The sequence below is a fragment of the Mixophyes fleayi genome, chromosome 9 (assembly GCF_038048845.1).
Source record: "Mixophyes fleayi isolate aMixFle1 chromosome 9, aMixFle1.hap1, whole genome shotgun sequence".
NCBI classification, from domain to species: Eukaryota; Metazoa; Chordata; class Amphibia; order Anura; family Limnodynastidae; genus Mixophyes; species Mixophyes fleayi.
The window spans coordinates 110,458,804-110,479,744 of NC_134410.1; the positions used below are offsets into that span (position 1 = coordinate 110,458,804).

At 42.4% G+C, this 20,941-nt stretch overlaps 2 protein-coding genes across 6 annotated transcripts in view; one reads left to right on the forward strand and one right to left on the reverse strand.

The window, feature by feature from the left end:
• Positions 1 to 1,787, forward strand: part of AKNA (AT-hook transcription factor) — a 42,695-nt gene extending 40,908 nt beyond the window's left edge. For all 4 annotated transcript variants that reach the window (XM_075184887.1, XM_075184885.1, XM_075184888.1 and 1 more), the window contains 2 exons: positions 138 to 276; positions 1,293 to 1,787. In XM_075184887.1, coding sequence (XP_075040988.1) covers positions 138 to 276; positions 1,293 to 1,533 — 380 coding nt within the window. In that variant the 3' untranslated portion in view covers positions 1,534 to 1,787. The remainder of the gene's footprint in view (positions 1 to 137; positions 277 to 1,292) is intronic.
• Positions 1,788 to 14,625: 12,838 nt separating this feature from the next.
• STXBP1 (syntaxin binding protein 1) overlaps positions 14,626 to 20,941 on the reverse strand; it is a 53,981-nt gene continuing 47,665 nt past the window's right edge. For both annotated transcript variants that reach the window (XM_075184890.1, XM_075184889.1), the window contains one exon: positions 14,626 to 16,235. In XM_075184890.1, the coding sequence (XP_075040991.1) occupies positions 16,153 to 16,235 (83 nt within the window). In that variant the 3' untranslated portion in view covers positions 14,626 to 16,152. The remainder of the gene's footprint in view (positions 16,236 to 20,941) is intronic.

Consider the following 20,941-nt stretch of genomic DNA (forward strand, 5'->3'; position numbering starts at 1 on the left):
CACGTATTCTTATAGGTCAATGTATACACAAAATATAAAAATTTAAATATATGCAGTCTCCTCCTCTTCCTAATCATGTAGTATAACAATTGCCTTTGGGTAGGTTTGTGTCTGACTGTTTTTTTCTTTCGTTACAGGAACGTCTCACGGTCAGTCTAACAGGCGTCCGCGCAGCAGACCCAGGAGACATCCGCACTGCAGTCATGTGATCATGGGTCATACTCCCCCAGTGAGCTACATTCAGGCCCCTCTGGTCCCGTACAGTCCCCCAGTCATGTGAGTTATTCATCTTGTGGATGTATTTACAGAAGTAGGCTAAAAAGAATTGTTCATTTCTTCAGTCTTAGCTCATCCTAACCTAAAAATGAGAAAAGATGCAATTTCGTTTTTATGAGGGATAATTCAATATTTCGGTCATCACCATTTACTTACAGTATCTCTAACTACAAGGTAAAGAATTGGTTGGGGTAGCGGAACAGAGGTCACAACACAACATGAGCCTTTTTGGATAAAATTTGTATATGTGGTATATAGGGCAGCATGGTGGCTTAGTGGTTAGCACTTCTGCCTCACAGCACTGGGGTCATGAGTTCAATTCCCGACCATGGCCTTATCTGTGAGGAGTTTGTATGTTCTCCCTGTGTTTGCGTGGATTTCCTCCAGGTGCTCCGGTTTCCTCCCACACTCCAAAAACATTAACCTGGTAGGTTAATTGGCTGCTATCAAAAATTGACCCTAGTCTCTCCCTCTCTGTCTGTATGTGTGTGTGTTAGGCAATTTAGACTGTAAGCTCCAATGGGGCAGGGACTGATGTGAGTGAGTTCTATGTACAGCGCTGCGGAATCAGTGGCGCTATATAAGTAAATGGTGATGATGATGATGTACATGTATATAGCAAACACTAGATTTTATGCAGCTAGTGGCATAACTAAAGGCCACGGGCCCTGGTTCAAATGTTAGACATACCCCTTCCCCCCATCCACACACACACACACACACACACACCTTCAACTTGCCCCATGCATCACTAGAACCCCAATCCCCTTTTATTAAATGTAAATATTTATATTTAGGGTATCCCCCCATTTCCATTATTAACTGATTAAATGTACACTTGATAATTGTAGACAGTAATAGTAAAATGATAAACCAGGTACTATTAGATCCTTATAGATTTCCATGGCTCTAAATTGTTGCCTGTTACCTGTTTAGGTCACCCCTAAGTTTGCCAGATCTCACCTTGTACTCATAAAACACATGTATATTCAAGTTCTCCACCTCTCTCTCTTCAGATACGGCACCTCACCCGGTGTCTATGTTCCTGTGGGATATAACGTAGCTGACCTACGACCGCCTTGTGCTGTGGCTCCTCCCCCTAAACCAGACGTCGTACGGCTGGATGATCTAAGCTGGCCGCTGAGTCAGGCGCTAGAGGCAGCCAAAGAACTGAAAACAACCAGCAAACGGATGTGTCAGTCCCTGACTATGGACCTCAGTATGCAGCGTCATCTGCGGAGCTCCTGTCTCTTCTAGCTCGGAGATGCCTCCATAACGTTTATTTTGGCTGTGACCCAAGTTATGCCTGTGAATCAGCTTCATGGCCTCATTCCATGTAGAAAGAATAATGTAAATCCTTATTACTTGCATAGCAGCTGTCTAAAGATGTTAAAGTTCAACTACACACAAAATAGAGGGGTGTGGTACGATAAATTGATGCCGAGAAGAGCGACAAGACTCACCCCGATGTGACTATCCCGAAGGAGCTGGTTCCCGACCCTGAGGTAAGTATGCACCCATGTACAATGTATAATCCTTCGTAAAATACATTGTACATGGCTGCATACTTACCTCACCCCCTTAACAACAGCGATAATGCCGTCGTCATGCTCAATGACGTCATCGGCTGCAGCCGCCTTCTTGCTTCATCGTCATTGGCTGCTGTCGGGGCGAAGAGGAGTCGTCATCGGGCAGGGTCGGGAACCAGCTCCTTCGGGATAGTCACATCGGGGTGAGTCTTGTCGGGGTAGTCAGCATCGATATGCTGACTACCTTCGAAATAGAGTTTAATCTCTCCAACCTGGGCAGTAGCTGATGGTACTGCAATTTTTTGAGGCCTGCAGGAGTCACTGGTTTCCAGGAAGAATGCAGCACCTGAATCACTGGTGCACCATGTGTCACTTTACGTGCACATTTCCTGTTCAGTTTTACCCAGTTGCTACACCCCTCCCGGGGGTGTGAGCCTCAGAAACGGGCAGCCTCTGCTTTGCTTCCAGCAACCAATGTAAGATAAGAGATAGGGTCCAAAGAAAGGAACCTTCACTAGACATCCACCCAGTTTAAGCGGAGTTCTTCTTTAATTATAGTTAAAACACCTAATTAATGGACAGTTTTGGACTTGCAAAATAGTAATATCAAAACATAGTAATATCAAAACATAACTAATAATGTGTTTATTAGAGGCTAGTACAGAATCAGTTTGCAAAAAGAGGATCAGAGGGACCTACCAGGTAGAAGTGCGACTCAATGTTTGGATCCCAACCCGCTTGTAAAGAATCCCTGGCAGCCTATTATAGGCTCAGAATACTTCCCCCTCCCCACCTAAAATAATGGATTACATAGAAAGATGAAAAGTAGAAACATTGAGTTAGCCCTCTACACTTTGATGTTCTTGATACCACTTAATAACTTCTGTACCATATAGTTCATAAAATGTAGCAGAAAAATGAGATTTCACCCACGCACTGGTTACTTATTACACAGGTAAATATAAGGTGTTTTTATTTTTTAGATATTTATATTTTTGTATCCAGAGTTTTGGTACGAAAACGATAGTTGCTATTTATGTATGCGCGTTTGCTTGTCTGGGAAAGTGCTCTTAATCCTAGGACTGTTCAGGAAATATTTTGTCGCACTCTCTGGTTCTAATTCCACAACGTACATTCCCTTATTTCTGGTTATGTGATATTTATCAAAGAGTAAGCTATAATTAAGTTATGTTGCCATGGCGACTGTAAACGAGTGTGTTTACAGTACAATAATATTGAGTCACAACTCGCTAATGGCAAATTCAGCTAATTGCTCTTCAAATTCTTTCCAAGCTATTTATTTTTGGTCTGCTGTATGGTATGTTTGCTGGTAGGATGATGTTTTAAAAACAGCGGAAGCGATGTTTTCATTTTTTTGTTGATGTTTTTGTCATTTCAGTTTCTTTAGGCTCTTTTATTTGTACAAAAATGTTACAAGTTTTTAAACTGTCTGTATGTAATCTGTGGGTTCAAGGAGACATTTTGGCGTGTTAAAGATGATCTCATGTTTTTGTGAAAAGAAGCATTTGTACAAATCTATTTTTTCATCTAATGTTTTATATTATATAAAAAAATAACAATAATAATATATGCTGTCATTACTTCATAATTTAACCACTCATTTAACACTATTTCTCCATTAAGTTTATTTGGGTTATTATCACAATGAGAAAAAAATAACTAGTTGTCATTATTGAAGTGTAATGACTATGTAGACCAGTGATAGGTGCCCAGCCAGCCCCCACCAAAAGCCACAAGTTCTACCCCATGCACTAACTTACTGTCTGCTTTATTTGGGGGTCTGAACAAATGTTCAGAGCCCTGAACCTAGAGATGCCCGGCCCAGTACTAAGGTGCACTGGGCCCCTTCCATAGGCAAACTGAGGGGGCGGGAGGGGGGGGGAGTTCCTACTGCCTGGAAACCCACCCCTCCCATCCTGGGGTACTGTATGCTTGAGGTGGCTGGACCCTGCTCCGCGACCAGCCACTTTGCAGCTTGTGCGCAGATCGTTTCTGTCTGCACTGTTCACAGCCATCTCTCCCCAACAAATATTGAAACCAGCAAGAACAGGTAGGAGAGAGCAGGACAGTCTGTCAACTGTTCTGACACACTCAGTCAGGACTTTGTCCTGATTCTAGGGACCGTTGGGAGGTATGTCCAGCTTCACACGGCTCTGCTGCAAAAGGGAGAACTGTGTGCCCCTAACAGTAGTGCACGCATCATTGCCCGTGGATGTTAGGAACCCCTCCAGCCAGTACAGCAAAACCCGGAGTCTGCTCTGTAGTCTGGTGTTCACTGAAGCCCCTAGTGGTGGGGACAGACTTGGCTGCAGACAAACAGAGGGTCATGAGATGTGTACTGGCCAAGGAGAACCCAGGTAGAGAATGCTATGGCAGACAGCAGACAACGTATCCAAGGAACTAACCAAGGTCAGGGGTCACAGGCACAGGTTCTGAGTCCAGAGACAGGCGTAAGATCGGGGTCACAAGCAGAGGTTCAAAATCCAGGTTCAAGCAATAGGTCGGGGTCAGAAGCAGAGGTTCAAGGTCCAGAAACAGGCAAAGGTCATACACAGTAGTTCAATCCAGAAGGCTTACACCAAATAGTACAGGAGCAGGTTAGCAGACAGGGAACTGGAAGCTATAACCGGCAGTGAAGGTCAGACCTCACTGCCTTAAATAGTACTGAGAGCCAATCAGGACAGAGGAGAACAGGACTGACAATCAGCCTCAGGAGGCTGATAATTAATCACTAGCTAGAACTGGCATAGGTAATAACATAACCAGGAAGCATGTATAAAAATATAAATGAACCAGTTTAAATAATATGACAGCTCCCCTTGGAGTTGGAGGATGTCACTACACCCTCCTGCATCTATGCAACAAGGATAATCACAAAGAATAAAAACAGAGCATAGAAATAGAGCACGCGCCCAGCTGCTAGATCACGTCAGGATGTGGCGTACCACCGCGGCTCGTGACAGTACCCCCCCCCTTGAGGAGGGGTTAAGGAACCCCTTAATCTAGGCTTATCTGGAAACTTCTGATGAAAAGCTCTTCTTAACTCATTGGCATGCACGTTCCTGGCAGGTATCCATGATCTTTCTTAAGGGCCATACCCCTTCCAGTGAACCAAATAGTGGAGTTGGCGTTGTTGAATCAAGAATCTTTTCGATCACATATTCCATGTGACCATGCACTATCACTGGGGCAGGTTTGCTTGGCTGTTTCCTGGGAAACCTCCGGGAAGTAAGAGCTGGCTTCAATAAGGATGCATGGAACGTACGGGGTATCCTTAAAGAGTTGGGCAGTTCCAACCGAAAAGCAACAGGGTTAATCTTCCTGATGATCTTAAATGGACCAATGTATCTTGGTCCGAACTTAAAGGAAGGCTGGCGGAGCTTGATGTTCTTAGTGGAGAGCCATACTCTGTCCCCTTCCTTGAACTTACAAGGACGTCTGAAGCGATCCTTAAATAACTTGGCTCAAGACGCAGCTTGCTTCAATGAGAATTTTATCTTTTTCCAAATTCTCTTCAGAGAATGAGCAATGTGTCTAATCTCAGGGTGGGTGGGTGGGATGATGTCAGAAAATGAAACAGACTTGGGATGTCTCCCATAAATGCAGAAAAATGGGGCATAACCAGAGGAAGAGTGTGGTGAATTATTGTAGGCAAATTCCGCCCATGGCAGGTTTTCTACCCAGTTGTCATGTAATTCAGAAATGTAGCATCTTAAATACTGTTCCAAAGACTGGTTTACCCTTTCCGTCTGTCCATTAGTTTGTGGGTGATATGCTGATGAAAAACTTAGTTGAATGTCAAGCAAGGGACAAAATGATTTCCAGAACTGGGCCACAAATTGAGTACCTCTATCTGATACAATATTAGTGGGTATTCCATGTAGTCTGAAAACATTTTGAATGAACAGAGGAGCCAAAGACTTAGCAGATGGTAGCTTAGGTAAAGGAACAAAATGAGCCATCTTCCTAAAGCGATCGACTATCACCCAAATGCAATTACACCCTTTAGACAAAGGCAAATCCGTAATAAAATCCATGGAGATGTGGGTCCATGGAACACTGGGCACGGGTAAAGGCATCATCTGTCCCATGGGCAAATCTCTGGGTGTTTTCACCCTGGAACAAATCTCGCAGGACTGTACAAAGTCTCTAATGTCTTTCTTCATAGAAGGCCACCAAACAGAACGAGAGAGTAATTTGATAGTCTTAGTGATACCTGGATGTCCAGATATTTTGCTATCATGGACCTCAGACAAGACAGACTGTCTCAGACCAGCTGGCACAAACAACAAATTGGGAGACATGCCTGATCCTGAACTGCCTGTAACTGAGTTGCCAAACCCTGAGTTAGCCCTGAAACAATGGTTTGAGAAGGTATGATAGGAGTGTTATAAAGGGGATCCTCATGTTTCTGTAAAAAACTTCTGGATAAGGCATCTGCCTTCAAATTCTTAGAACCAGGGCGATATGTGATCACAAAATTAAATCGAGAGAAGAAAAGAGCCCAGCACGCCTGTCTGGGATTCAACCTCTTAGCAGTCTCAATGTATTGGAGATTTTTGTGATCCGTGTACACCATGATGTTATGCTCCAGCCAATGTCTCCATTCTTCGAATGCCCATTTAATGGCTAGTAACTCCCGATTTCCCACATCATAATTTATCTCTGCTGCTGAGAATTTCTTAGAAAAGAATGCGCATGGGTGTAACTTTTCATCAGAACTGGACACTTGTGACAGAACTGCCCCCACCACAACCTCAGAAGCATCCACTTCAACAATGAAAGGTAGCTCTGTATCAGGATGTTTGAGGATAGGAGCAGAAACAAAGGCCTTTTTTAGGGTATCAAATGCTTTGACAGCTTCTGGCGGCCATACCGCTGAATCAGCTCCTTTCTTAGTTAATTGAGTGATAGGTGCCACAATTACCGAGAAATTGCGAATGAATCTTCTGTAGTAATTAGCAAACCCAAGAAACCTTTGGATGGCTTTTAGGTTACTGGGAAGGCTCCAATCAGTGATGGCTCGGACTTTGGCTGGATACATCGTAAATCCGTTGGCAGAAATGAAATACCCCAAGAATGCCACAGTGGAGGCTTCAAACTCGCATTTCCCTAATTTGGCAAATAGATGATTGTCTCTAAGTTTCTGTAGTACCAAACGGACTTGTTCCCGGTGTTGGGGCAAGGACGAGGAATAGATCAAGATGTCATCCAGATACACAATGACAAATTTACCCAGATAATCTCGTAGAACATCATTGATCAAATCCTGGAACACGGCTGGCGCATTAGAAAGACCAAACGGCATAACACAATACTCGTAATGTCCAGAATGAGTGTTAAAAGCGGTCTTCCATTCATCGCCCTTCCGTATGCATATCAAATTGTACGCTCCACGCAAATCAATTTTAGAAAATACCGAAGCACCTCTTAACTGGTCGAACAACTGAGAAATCAGTGGTAGAGGATATTTGTTTTTAATGGTGATCTGATTCAGACCTCTGTAATCAATGCATGGTCGTAAATCTCCGTCTTTCTTTTTTACAAAGAAAAATCCGGCACCCAGGGGTGAACGAGAAGGTCTAATGAACCCTTTTTTCAGGTCCTCAGAAATATAGTTCTCCATGGCTTTGGTCTCTTCCACGGAAAGAGAATATAAACGAGTCTTAGGAAATTTACTCCCGGGCTGAATATCAATAGTGCAATCATACGGGCGATGTGGTGGTAATGTATCTGCAGCTTGCTTGGAGAAAACATCAGCAAAATCTTGATATTGCAGCGGGAGTGTGAGACCTGATTTGACTGAAGCAGTAGCAACCTTAACAGGTGTTGCTAGGCATGTCCCTTGGCAGTTTTTCCCCCATGCCACCAGTTCTCCTGTGGACCAATCAAGGACTGGGTTGTGCTTGCACCCCAGAACCACAGGGTATGTGGGCGAATGGATAAGGTAGAATGACAGCATTTCCTTATGGAGTGCTCCCACTGTCAGGGTAAGAGAGCTGGTACTCTCTAGCACACTTCCGCCCTTAACTAGGTGGCCATCCAAACCACAAACAGATATTGGAACTTTTAATGGTCGGGTCGGAACTGCAAACCGCCGGGCCAGAGAAATATCAAGAAAATTTCCAACTGCTCCGCTGTCCACGAAAGCTAGGACATCAACACTCCCAGAGACCAGGGAAATCTGGGCAGGTAACTGGAGGGAATTTTTATTCTGTACAAGGTAAACGCCTAGATGAACTTTTCTAGTATCCCCGGTATTAACTGAGTTGGAGATAGGGAAAAAGTTCTGCGGATGAAATTCCTTTTCCAGTCTTCTTTCATTTATTCGCCGATCAATGCGCATTGCCAAACACATAAAGGACTCCAGAGAATCAGGAACTGGATATTGCACTAATATGTCCTTTATTAGATCTGTAAGGCCCAAACGAAACTGACTGCAGAGAGCTGGATTATTCCATTCGCAATCTGAGGCCCACCTGCGAAATTCAGTACAATATTCTTCAGCAGAACGACGCCCCTGTTTCAAAGATCTAAGTTTAGACTCAGCAGTAGCGACTTTGTCAGGATCGTCATACAGGAGACCCAAGGCTTGGAAAAAGGAATCTACAGATAACAATTCCAGGACTGTCAGGGCACAATTCAAATGCCCAGGTTTGTGGATCTCCTTGCAACAGTGATATAACAATACCCACTCGCTGCTGTTCCAAACCAGAAGACAGTGGACGTAGCTTGAAATATAATTTGCAACCTTCCTTAAAGTTGTGGAAATCCCTTCGGTTGGCAAAAAATCTGTCTGGCAGATGAAGCTTGGGTTCTTGAACTTCAACCTCCTGAGAAGAGGTAATCCTGGAGGCTTGTTCCTGTACGGACAATCTGGTAGAAATGTCTTGAACAATCTGAAATTGAGCCTGCAGTTGATTAGCCAGCACTTGTGCAAGGGAAGGAGGAGTAGGATCCATGGGAGTGAATACCAAGTATGTCGGCCGGTTATAATGTTAGGAACCCCTCCAGCCAGTACAGCAAAACCCGGAGTCTGCTCTGTAGTCTGGTGTTCACTGGAGCCCCTAGTGGTGGGGACAGACTTGGCTGCAGACAAACAGAGATGTGAGATGTGTACTGGCCAAGGAGAACCCAGGTAGAGAATGCTATGGCAGACAGCAGACAACATATCCAAGGAACGAACCAAGGTCAGGGGTCACAGGCACAGGTTCTGAGTCCAGAGACAGGCGTAAGATCGGGGTCACAAGCAGAGGTTCAAGGTCCAGAAACAGGCAAAGGTCATACACAGTAGTTCAATCCAGAAGGCTTACAACAAATAGCACAGGAGCAGGTTAGCACTTAGCAAACAGGGAACTGGAAGCTATAACCGGCAGTGACGCTCAGACCTCACTGCCTTAAATAGTACTGAGAGCCAATCAGGACAGAGGAGAACAGGGCTGACAATCAGCCTCAGGAGGCTGATAATTAATCACTAGCTAGAACTGGCATAGGTAATAACATAACCAGGAAGCATGTATAAAAATATAAATGAACCAGTTTAAATAATATGAGAGCTCCCCCTGGAGTTGGAGGATGTCACTACACCCTCCTGCATCTATGCAACAAGGATAATCCCAAAGAATAAAAACAGAGCATAGAAATAGAGCACGCGCCCGGCTGCTAGATCACGCCAGGATGCGGCGTACCGCTGCAGCTCGTGACAGTGGATATGATGGGGATAGGAAGAGTTGGAGAGCAGCAAAGCACTGTCTAAAATTATAGCCATGCCCCAAAGCATGCTGGCCATGCCCACTGGCGGTGTACCATGGAAACCCCTCTCTACAAATCCTGCGTTTGCCCCTACCTTCTGGGCCCCCTGGCTGGTAGGTACCAGGGAAATAGTAAATCATGTTTACATGTTTGCTCAATAATAAATCAATAAAACATATTGCCCCTTGATCAAATAAATAATAGTGGCCCTGCTGAATAATTTATAGTGGCATTGTTCAAAATCCAATTAATTGCCCTCACATTTTTCTGAGGTGCAGGGGCACAATAAATACTTACCTACAATCTTCTTTTTTTCCTGATCCAACGTAATTCATATGTGGAAAAAATACCATACTCGAAAAACTGCTCTTGTGGTACTCCCAATGCCAAATAAGGTACTTAATAGATAGCCAGCCAATCGGAGTGGTCTTTCATGGATGATAAACCGTTTCTGATTGGCTGCCCAGGTTCTGTGAGGGACAACATTGCAAACGATAGGTGCAGCGCAAGAGACATTCTGGATGCACAAATGGGATGAGGATGCATTTGGGATATTTAATAACAAGACTTATATGTAAAATTTTCTCAGATGAACATTCCAGATACCGTAAATCATTCTGAAGTTGCAGTGGCTAAAGTTAAAAGAGGCGCTTTTGGGAATCTTCTAAACATAATGTTCTAAATGTCATTTGTTAAAAAAAGTTCTGGTGGAGGGCAGGTCTTGTCATGTGACCCGTTTTGGCGGAGAGGCGTGTTTACGGCCATCTGTAATGAAGATTCCCCATAAACACTGCACCGTTTGAAGTAAAAAAAATCATCATTATCATAGTTTATTTATAAAGCGCCACAGAATCTTCAGCGCTGTACAAGCAACAAAAATACAAATACGTAAGGGGCAAGGGAAAAAAACAGCATCAGTAAAAATCAATACAAGATGAGAGATTAGAAAAAGCAAATACTAGGGCTGGGTACACACTACAAGTTTATCACTGATTATCAGCCCAGTCATACGATAAATGACCATTCGGCTCGATATTGCATTAGTGTGTACACTCCAACGATGATCGTTCCAAAGTACATCGTATCATCATCAGTTATTTATATAGCGCCACTAATTCCACAGCGCTGTACAGAGAACTCAGTCACATCAGTCCCTGCCCCATCGGAGCTTACAGTCTAAATCCCCTAACATAGACACACATAGAGAGAGAGAGAGAGAGAGACTAAGGTCAATTTTTATAGCAGCCAATTAACCTACTAGTATGTTTTTGGAGTGTGGGAGGAAACCAGAGCACCCGGAGGAAACCCACGTAAACACGGGGAGAACATACAAGCTCCACAGCGATAAGGCCATGGTTGGGAATTGAACTCATGACCCCAGGGCTGTGAGGCAGAAGTGCTAACCACTAGGCCACTGTGGTTAGCATTTCATTTGATTTTATAAACGGACTAAAAATCTCATTCAGCGATGGAACTATATTGTTCCAATTCTGCAGTGTGTATGCACTCATGACCAGATCTCCATAGAGTTTCCAGAGTCATGATCTTTTCAGCAGATGGTTATGACAGATGAAGAGCACAGATCTGAGGGTAAATCTTCTAAAACGTGTATAGTGTGTACACATGAATCGCATGCTGATCGGGACTTTCAGTCGTTGGTAAAATCGTTAATCTTATCACATTGGGAGAAATTTTCTGTAGTTTGTATCCAGCCTTAGAAGACACAACTAAAACAAAGGAAAACCTATTGAAGAGGATGGGGAAACTTCTTCACTGGCCCTTTAATTCTTTTTCCACAAGTTATTAATGCAGGAAACAGGCCGTATGGAAATATCACATATATACTGTTTTTGCAAACATATTAAAATCCAGAAGTGGAGCATTGTACACCGTGTGCTTTGATTTAGAATGAGATTACACTTTCCCCATTTCTTCTTCCAGTTCACCTCCCTCCATCTAAAAGACCAGCCGATTCCTTCGTGGTCCCATTCCCATGATTCGTAAGATACATTTGACATTTGTTGAAAAATTATTCAAAATAAACTGTGTAGCTCCATATTTATTGTGCCAAGGAGGGGATTGAAGTAGAAGTTCACCGGACAAGTTGCATGTGTCTTCTCACACAGTGAGAGTTGGTAGCAACATTGATGGGGAAATGTGGTGAGGAATGTTCTTGAGTGGGACTAAAGTGGACAGAATTTGATAAAGGGTATGGATTTTCCTGTATAAAACAAATATGTAAACCAGTTCTCTGGTAGCGGTCTCCCATTATTAGGAGAAGAGGTCATAACAGAATGTCATGGTATGGACTGCTTTGCTTAGCTCCAGGAGTCTAGTAGGCATCATACTCAGAGATGAATTTATGAGTCGTTGTCCCTCTATGATTCCAACAAGCAATTCTGCCAGAGACCTTGGATGCTCCTTCTACTGCTGGTCGTTCCATGTCAATGCACAGGGTCGGATTAACAATTTGTCTGATGGAGCTGCAGTCCCAGGCCTCTACAGAAATTTTTGTTTTATGAGGGTAGGGAAGGTGGGTTCAGGGTGATGAGCGGTGAGGTGGTGATGTGGACTGCCGGTGGCTTACCAGGGGGATGTTCCATCATTGGAGAGCAACAGGCAGCCTCACAAATGTCTGCCTGTTGCTGAGTGAGGTGCGGGCTGCACCTACAGAGGCTGTGTATGACTTGTGCTGTACCAACTTCAACCCACTTCCAGACAGAGGTCAACGGTGCTCAACACAACAGGTAAGAACAATTTATTTTTAACAGGGAATACATGACAACAGGCCCAACAACGGATATGTGACAACAGACGATATGTGACAAGGGATATGTGAAAATATAGTATGTATGTGTGAATGGCCTGTGTATATTACCATAGGGATCCGTTCTTTTTCTTACAACAAAATTAACAACTTTATCAATGGAGATAATACCCTGTTACCACTTGCATTTAACTGTGTTTGACTATTTGTATTTTGAAGTCTACTCAGATGTATGAACACTTGAAAAATGAATAATTATATATAACAAATATTATACATTCCCTTTTGGTCATTTGAAGTGTTAGAAAGTATTAAAATGACCAACAGCTGATAATTACGTTCTCACACAGTAACTGCACAGTTTGTATCAATAAAAATCATATTTTGCTCTCTGTATTGAGTGGAAATCTCACGGTTGCCCTCCGTATTGTGCGGTGGTCGCAAGGTTACCTTCTGTATAGTGTGGTACTCACAAGGTTGCCCTCTGTATTGTGTGGGGGTAACAAGGGTGCTATGTGTTGTCTGGTGGTCACAAGGTTGCCCTCTGTATTGTGTGGTGGTCACAAGGGTGATATGTATTGTGTGGCGGTCACAAGGGTGCTGTGTGGTCTTCTGCTGCTGTAGTACATCCATTCCACCTATGGATAATTGAGCTCCTGTCGCCTTCCTGTCAACTTGAACCAGACTGGCCATTCCCTTCTGACGTCTCTCATTAACAAGGCGTTTCCACCCACAGAACTGCCGCTCTGGTTTTAAGCACTGTTCTCTATAAACTCTTGAAACTGTTGTGTGTAAAAATCCCAAGAGATCAACAGTTTCTGTGGTACTGAAACCCGTCCGGTACCAACAATCATTCCACAGTAAAAGTCACTTAGATCACATTTCTTCTCCATTCTGGTGTTTGGTCTGAACTACAATTGTAATTTTTGACCATGTCTGTCAGGGAAGGGGTGGCAAATTTTAGCCCAGGGGGCAAGACTCGACTCGGCAGCTTATTAGGAATATTTTAATGGAAGAAAAATGCAGATGGCCCAGCGATTCAGCCCAAGGTAGCCCACTATGGTACCAGCCTTGTGAGCAGATGCCCTCCAGCCCAGCCTGCCCCTGATCTCTGCATGATTTTATGCATTGAGTCTCTGTCACATGATTGGCTGATTAGATATTTGCATTAACCAGCAGGTGTTTAGGTATACCTAATAAAGTGGACAGTGAATGTTTATATATTAGGATCAATATGGATACATACAATAGACAGTGTATTATATATATATTTATACATATATTCAAATTTTATTTTTTTATTTATTTTTCTTGTTTTCTGTACACTACTTCGTTCAAAGTTAAGAACCTGAAAATTAGCATTTTTCGTGTATGTTTCTGTTAAAGCACTTTATAAATAAAAATAATCAACCATTGTTTGTGTTTTTGTCTTCAATGGTCAATAAAATAACATACCTTTACCACTCAACTGTCCGATTCCATCAGGATAGTCCTGAATTTAGGGGACTGTCCTGATTAGCCAAGTGCTTGTCCAGGGATTGGCATAAAGGACAGCTGGGATGTATTTCCACTCTTCACTTTACATACATAGGGGGGTATTCAATTGTTAGCGACATCGCGGAAATACTCGCGCTCCAAAAATATTACCGTTAATACAGTAATATCTCGCTGAATTTCAGCTTGCAGCGAAATCCAGCGAGTAAATTACCGTATTAACGGTAATATTTTTGGAGCGCGAGTATTTCAGCAATCTCGCTAACAATTGAATACCCCCCATAGTGTGTGAACCAAGTTAGCGGTGCACACTTTATATAAGGGAAGATGGGAGGGAGATGTAGCTGGTTGGAGGGAAGTGCAGGCTATGCCCTCCATGGTGCTGGCCACGCCCCCACCCAGCTGACCACACCCACACATGTCTGGCCACACCTCCGGCGGAATGGCACTGAATGATTATCCGTGAGCAGTTTCAAATGCTGGATTGTGGGTGTGCACCTATGTAAGTGTGAAGTGAACACATAGGTTCATTTGTGCAAATACAGATGTTTCCAGGCGCTCATTATATGCACTTTGTATGTGACCTTCAATATTATTGTTGGGGGAGACTAGCGCTTCGGTAGAGGTGGTTGTAAATAATTGAACTTGACTTTTTGCTAAAGCTGTAGTGGAAATGAACAATTATATATGATTTGCATATGACAATGTCATTTTTTTCAGTCTAGTTGTCCTATGAACAAAACGCTCAGTTGTCGGATTTTATTGAATGAAACAAAACTTCTCAGGCTTGTTTAAATCTCTTTATTATTTGCAGGCAAAAATGACAAACTGTATCACAGAACAAATATTACAGGGAATGGAGGAGTGAGGCTGAGGGTTCCCTTCATACTTATAGGATTTAACATGGGTTCATCCATTTTTTCTTACTCATGAATCTGTATAATTAATAGAGGCGTTGACCATGTACAGCAGGCGTGAAGCGGGGTGATGTAATTTCACGGTAAATAATTAAATACGTTCACAGATTGCCTATTACAACAGCAACACAGGGCATTTCTAGACTTCTCACAAGGAGCCCATTTAAGGGGAAATTGAGCCACAGGGCGTGAGGCAGTGGCCACATTCAAATAGGTGGTAGCCTGTAAGAGTTTCCTCAGTAATTCAGTGTAAGCGCAAACAGGCCTCACTTCCTGTTCCAGAAATAGGCCTCACTTCCTGTTCCAAAAATAGGCTCTTTAGGCTTATCTTATGTACTGGTTCAGTATCTACACACCTACATTAGGTTCCGTGTGAGAAGGAATGGCGTTGAGCAGCAGTTAATTCCTGAATATAATCTGGATTAAATACTAGGCAATTTATTACAAAATTGTGAATTAAGGGGCAACGTCAAGTTTAGGTTGCTCTCTGACCTTAGCCTCACCCCTTCTATCTAGAAACATAAATATCTCTTTATATATTATATAAGACAGAACTTAATTCAAACATTTAGGTCGCTACACACAATAAGGATGCAAGCATTCATTTCCAAGTGGTGAGGCAGGACAAGCTCACTCAAATACAGAAACACACATTTCCTGAACAGATAGGAGAGAGGTTTGGGAAAGTTTGCTCGGGACTAGTTGTATGAAACAATACACTTTATGAGTAAACGGGTATGGATGCAGCATATTCTAGACTGTGTTAGACATGGTGGGTGCTGCAGGCTAGTCAGCTCTGCCACGCTCCTGTGTGGCCAGTGAAAACGTGGAAGCAAAGTGCATTATGGGAAACAAATAGAATTACGATGAAAAAATAAGCAACATAAAGAGAAGCAGTATAGAAATCCAGAATATGTCGAATTACAGGTTACATGTTGAAAAGGGATTTGAATGCAACTGTGCAACAGAGAAAAAAAATCAGTGCATGGGAGGTGTGATATGTATACATCCTGGCAACATGACCCAGGATATAATACATGAGAGATAGTCAATAATCCAAAACACAAGACCCAGAATGCACTGGGATCATCACAAATTCCAGGACGAACAGACAGACTACAATCTCCACAATGCAGGGCTCAAAGGTGAAGGAGGGGTGGAGAGTACAAAATGGCCGAAAGTACATCCATGCCTTAATGTTAAGAAGCCTCTTTCAGAGGCTGAAAATTAGAGTTGGTTTAGAAGTAGGGTAGGACTAAGGGAGCTCCCTTTCTGCTGGTGGGCAAAGAATAAACTGAAGACTATTGATCCTCAGCAGCCAGTGGTTTGGGCTGGGGGTGGGATAAGAGAAGGTCGGGGGGAAGGTGGGCTATAACAGTTTGGGGAGAAAGGAAATCTAACTGCTGATTTCATCATCTGTCTTATTCATTCTCTTCAGAGCGTCCAGAAGTTTCTGAGGGGTGAGGACATGGGTAGAGCCTGCAACAGAATAGAGGAAGAAAAGAGAGAGAGAGAAAGGAGCAGTAAGTATATAAAGGGTGAGAGGTCTCGTCTTCCTAATATCCAGATATACATCTCCACTTGTGATCACAAGACATGCTAGGCAGTGGTCTCATGTGCGACAGAAGGACAAAAGACAAGATGGTTTAGAATTGTTACCCTACAATTTGGGACAAGGAAGCATAAAAGTGTAATACATTGAACCATTGTCCCAAATAACCGAGTGCTCCGGAGAAATGCTTAGAGGAGCTTTAGTCCAGCACCTTTATGGCTTCCAGTCTCAAATCAAGGTTAAGTACATTTAATCCGTCTCTGATGTTGTCACACGGAAGACAGATTAGGACGTAAAAGCTCTCTTAGTGTTATGTCTGATTAAAGGGAAGCTACAGGTACAAGATGACATTTGCTGCTTTAAAATGAACATGGACATGTCTGAAACTTGACAGAACCAATGATATTTGATATCTGAGGAAAGTACAAGCAACAGATCCTTGGAAACTGCTGGAAACGTGTCGCTTGAACTTGCTTTCCTATCGGGGTATGAAAACAATTGCAAGTGCATTTATGAAACAGCAAATGACATTTTAGCTGTATTTCCCATTAAAGTGGATCAGTCTCCTACAATAAACGGAGCCATCCATTTAATGCTCTGAACATTCAATTCAAAACTTGAATGTATTCAAGTTACATTCATTAGAATGTAACTTATAGATTGAGTAGGGAGAAGTAACTCAATCAATACAAGTTCAGCCTCATGAATATAAGTAATTCAGCACCTCAGTGGTTCCTAACAAATCGTTCAGTTTACAAAATAGATGTCACCACTCTGTGTAGGAGACAGGGGCACTTTAACAAAGAATTCAGCTGATACTATGAACCTATATTACGGGCTGGGGTGAAAAATCCCCCTACCCATGGCTCCCCCATCGCAGACCCGAGGGCTGCCCCAAGTTTTTGTTGCGCCTTTCCAGGGCTCGATTTTCCATCTAGCTGTGCCGGCCGAAAGTCGGGGCTGTGTGACACTACGAAGGGGTGTGTGGTCATACTGACAAATACGAAGCCCCAAACATGGAGCCTATTGGGCAATATATCCATACCTCCTTTAAGATGCAATTTTATAATGGCAAACTAGTAGCACTCCTACAGCTAATTGGGAGTGCAACTTTCAACGGAAAGGCATTTACAAAAACTAAAGACAACATCAGAATTACCACAATGTTTTTACTTTTTTCCCAGTCTTATCTATACTAGTATCATTACTTTAAAAACAAACTATTTATAAGGATGTTTTAGAACAGGAGTATGCAACCTTTAATTCTCCAACCGTTGCCAACCTAAAATCTTCATTAATGTCTGTTGAACCAACTGGAATATGAATAAAAGTGGGTTCAGAGTGAATTCAAAAGTCTAAAGCGCCATCAAAACAGTCATTTAAATGAAAAGTAGCAAATCACCCTCTGCCAACATAAAAACTGAAACAAAAACATTTGTCCAAACATTTCAAATTAACTAACAATTTGTAGAAATCTAAAAAAAAAAATGATAAGGTTCAAAAACACTTGCAAGATATTAAGCAGCGTATCGCATATAACTAAATATATAACTTAGCTTACAAAACATAGCTAAAATACCAGAGGTAGCCAACAACTCAAAAAATGCACAACAACTGTGCTGTCACATTGATTTTAAGAAACAAGCATACCTTTTTGGTCCCGATAGAGCTTATAAATCTGGATTAACACAACTAGAATTTACATAAGGTTAAGCTTGATAAGCTTGTGTCTTTTTCAATCCTACTAACAAGGAAACTATATGAGAGCTATATATTAAATTCGCTAAAAGCACATCTCCTACGAGTTCCGACTATAGAATCGGCACAAATTGAGCCACATCTCTGATTTGCCCACACCACTCCTCAATCTCGCCGTGCCCTTTTACCATAATGACACCCTTCTTTCCTGGCAGACCACTCCTTGGGCCTGATTCAGTAGGGAACTTAGGCAAGAAATTGAGTAAGTTTTCTTACTTAAGTTTTCTGGACAAAACCATGTTACAATGCAAGGGGTGCAAATTAGTTTATTATTTTGCACATAAGTTAAATACTGGCTGTTTTGTCATGTAGCACACAAATACTTGATTGCTTATTTGTTCACTGAAATTTAAAGTTGATATTTGTGTGCTACATGAAAAAACAGCCAGAATTTAACTTATGTGCAAAATAATAAACTAATGTACACCCCTTGCATTGCAGCATGGTTTTGTCCAGAAAACGTAAGTAAGAAAACTTACTCAAATTCTTGCCTAAGTTCCTTAATGAATCAGGCCCCTTATATCCAGACAAAAGGGACAACATTTGCATAAAAAGAGACATTTGTAAGGAAAGAATGAGAGAAGAATTTGGCTTTAAAAGGGAGCGACTGGTATTTACAAAACCAATTCCTGTCCCAGAAGGACTGATTCAAGCCAGAGGCCAAGCACAAATGCCCTCGTTGGTCCTACACCAAAACTGGTTCTGCCTGTTGAGATTTGTAGTTCAACAACAGTTGGAGAAGTTCAGGTTGCTTATACATGGCTAAAGAAGAGATTCTTAGCAAGTGATTTAATGTAACCTATATAGATAGATACCAGTAGAGGATTTCATAGTTCAAGATCTTAGGCAACCTAATTTGACATTGTTAATCCTGCCACGATCACGTCAGTCCCATTTGGAGCTAAACAATGCCATTGGTAAGCCACAAATGGTTGATTCCTAAAACATGCACTACAATTTGTACACCAAGGCCAAGGGAGAATTTACCCCTTAGTGTATTATTTTGTCTCTCTTACAAGTGGAATGAATCATTACTATTGTTCCACATGGGGCTGACATTGTAAATATCTTATACAAAGACATAATTACATCAAAATGATCACTCATATAACAGAAAGAACCCAACGCAAGGCTTCCCACAATCCCCGGCATGCAATGTCCCTTTTGGATGCCCCTCCCAACTCTCCCACAAGATAACAAAGCACCGTCTTAAAATCAACCCTCCCCCCCCCCAAATCAATGCTTGCTGAGGTGGAATCCATGACATGCACAGATCCCGTGAACGAGCAGTAAACTTAAAAAGTGCATTGCATGTGGTGTAGCCCATTCCCCACCACACCCCCAATGGAGAGAAGGGGTTAATGTAACAGTTCTCCCTTGAAAAACGTAGTCAATGACAGTAACTGTGCTGGAAATTAGGAGACTGACACCTCTTATAAGAAAAGTACTTTAAAAGTGACTTGTCTTCATTCACCAGGTCAATCGTTTTTAAGACTGCGAATCACAGTGATATACTTGTACACAAGACACATAGAGAGAAAATCTTGGATTTTGGAGTCTAGGAATGGTGTCAAGCAGCCAGGTTCGATTCTTCTGGCCATATGTTAAAGTGTAGCTGTTGCCTACACACACCGTAACTATATTCAGCCTATCAATTCACTAAGGACTAGTGACATTATTGAATAAAACACCAAGAAGCTCATTCCTCAGTGATGTCACAAAGTTTAGCGAATGTTTTGATAGGCCGAATCTTACTTTCTTCAGATAGCAGTGACTGCCCCTAGTGCCTGTAGGCGACAGGTGCCGTTTAAAACTGTTTTCGGGATAGGGAACTGTAACATTAACCCTTTCTGTACCATAGCAGGGAAAGAGCGAGCGTTCCTTGCCTTGATTGGTGAATCATGATTTCATGCAACCAGTGGAGATGTTTCTGGGGAGCTGTATGCCCCCCACTGTAAATTAAACTTACAAAGATTGCTGTGGGGCTGACAAGTGAACCGCTTGCAGAGCAAAATACTTGAAAATGTTTGTCCCATGGGGAAGATGGCACAAGGATTTATGGAGGAGAGGTGGAGGGGGATAGGTAATGAATTCAGGTAAAACGTTAGATCACCATAAACAGGCACAGGGTGACTGACAGGTTGGCAAACTTGCTCTGCAGAAATGCATGGTGTGAATTGGTCAATTCAAATAAATGGAACAGGGCCAGTGATGTCACAGCAGCACAAGTGACTGCAGTCTCAGCAACTTGACGTGTATCGGATCCCACAAGGATGTCCTAAAGGTGTGGGAAGTGACTTCGGCTGTTTTTGGTAAAGCCACTTTCAGCCTATTTATCATAAGGAGAAAAACCCTTTAAGGGGCCTCCAGCAAAGCTTTCTCCATGCAAAGCATGACATGGGGCTATTTAACAAGAACAGAGGCGGTACAAGTACCGCCACTGTCCTTTCATCGCCATCGCCATCTCAGGATGGTGACAGCAGAGGCGCTCAGAAGAAAAATATGCTTTATTATTAAACTAAATTTTCCTTGTTTTTTTAAATAAAGTTATTTTTGGGGAGATTTTTTTTACTTTTTTTTTTTTTTTAAATGAAGTCCGGGATTTTAGTTCCAATGCGCATGCACAGAGGGACCATGCAATGGCCTGGTAAGCAGTAAGACTCCTCTTACCCCTGCCAGTCATAAGCAGCAATAGAAAATCTTTCACATTGCCAAACATTGATACCTAATTCCTATCAAAGACTGTGCATTACTGTGCTAAATACACTAACTAAAATAAATAATGTCTTTATATTTAATTAACTAGGTCGAGCATGTTAAGTGTTCCATCATTCAGGCATGGTTTTGGATGGTGGTGCTTCTCTATCTTCAATCA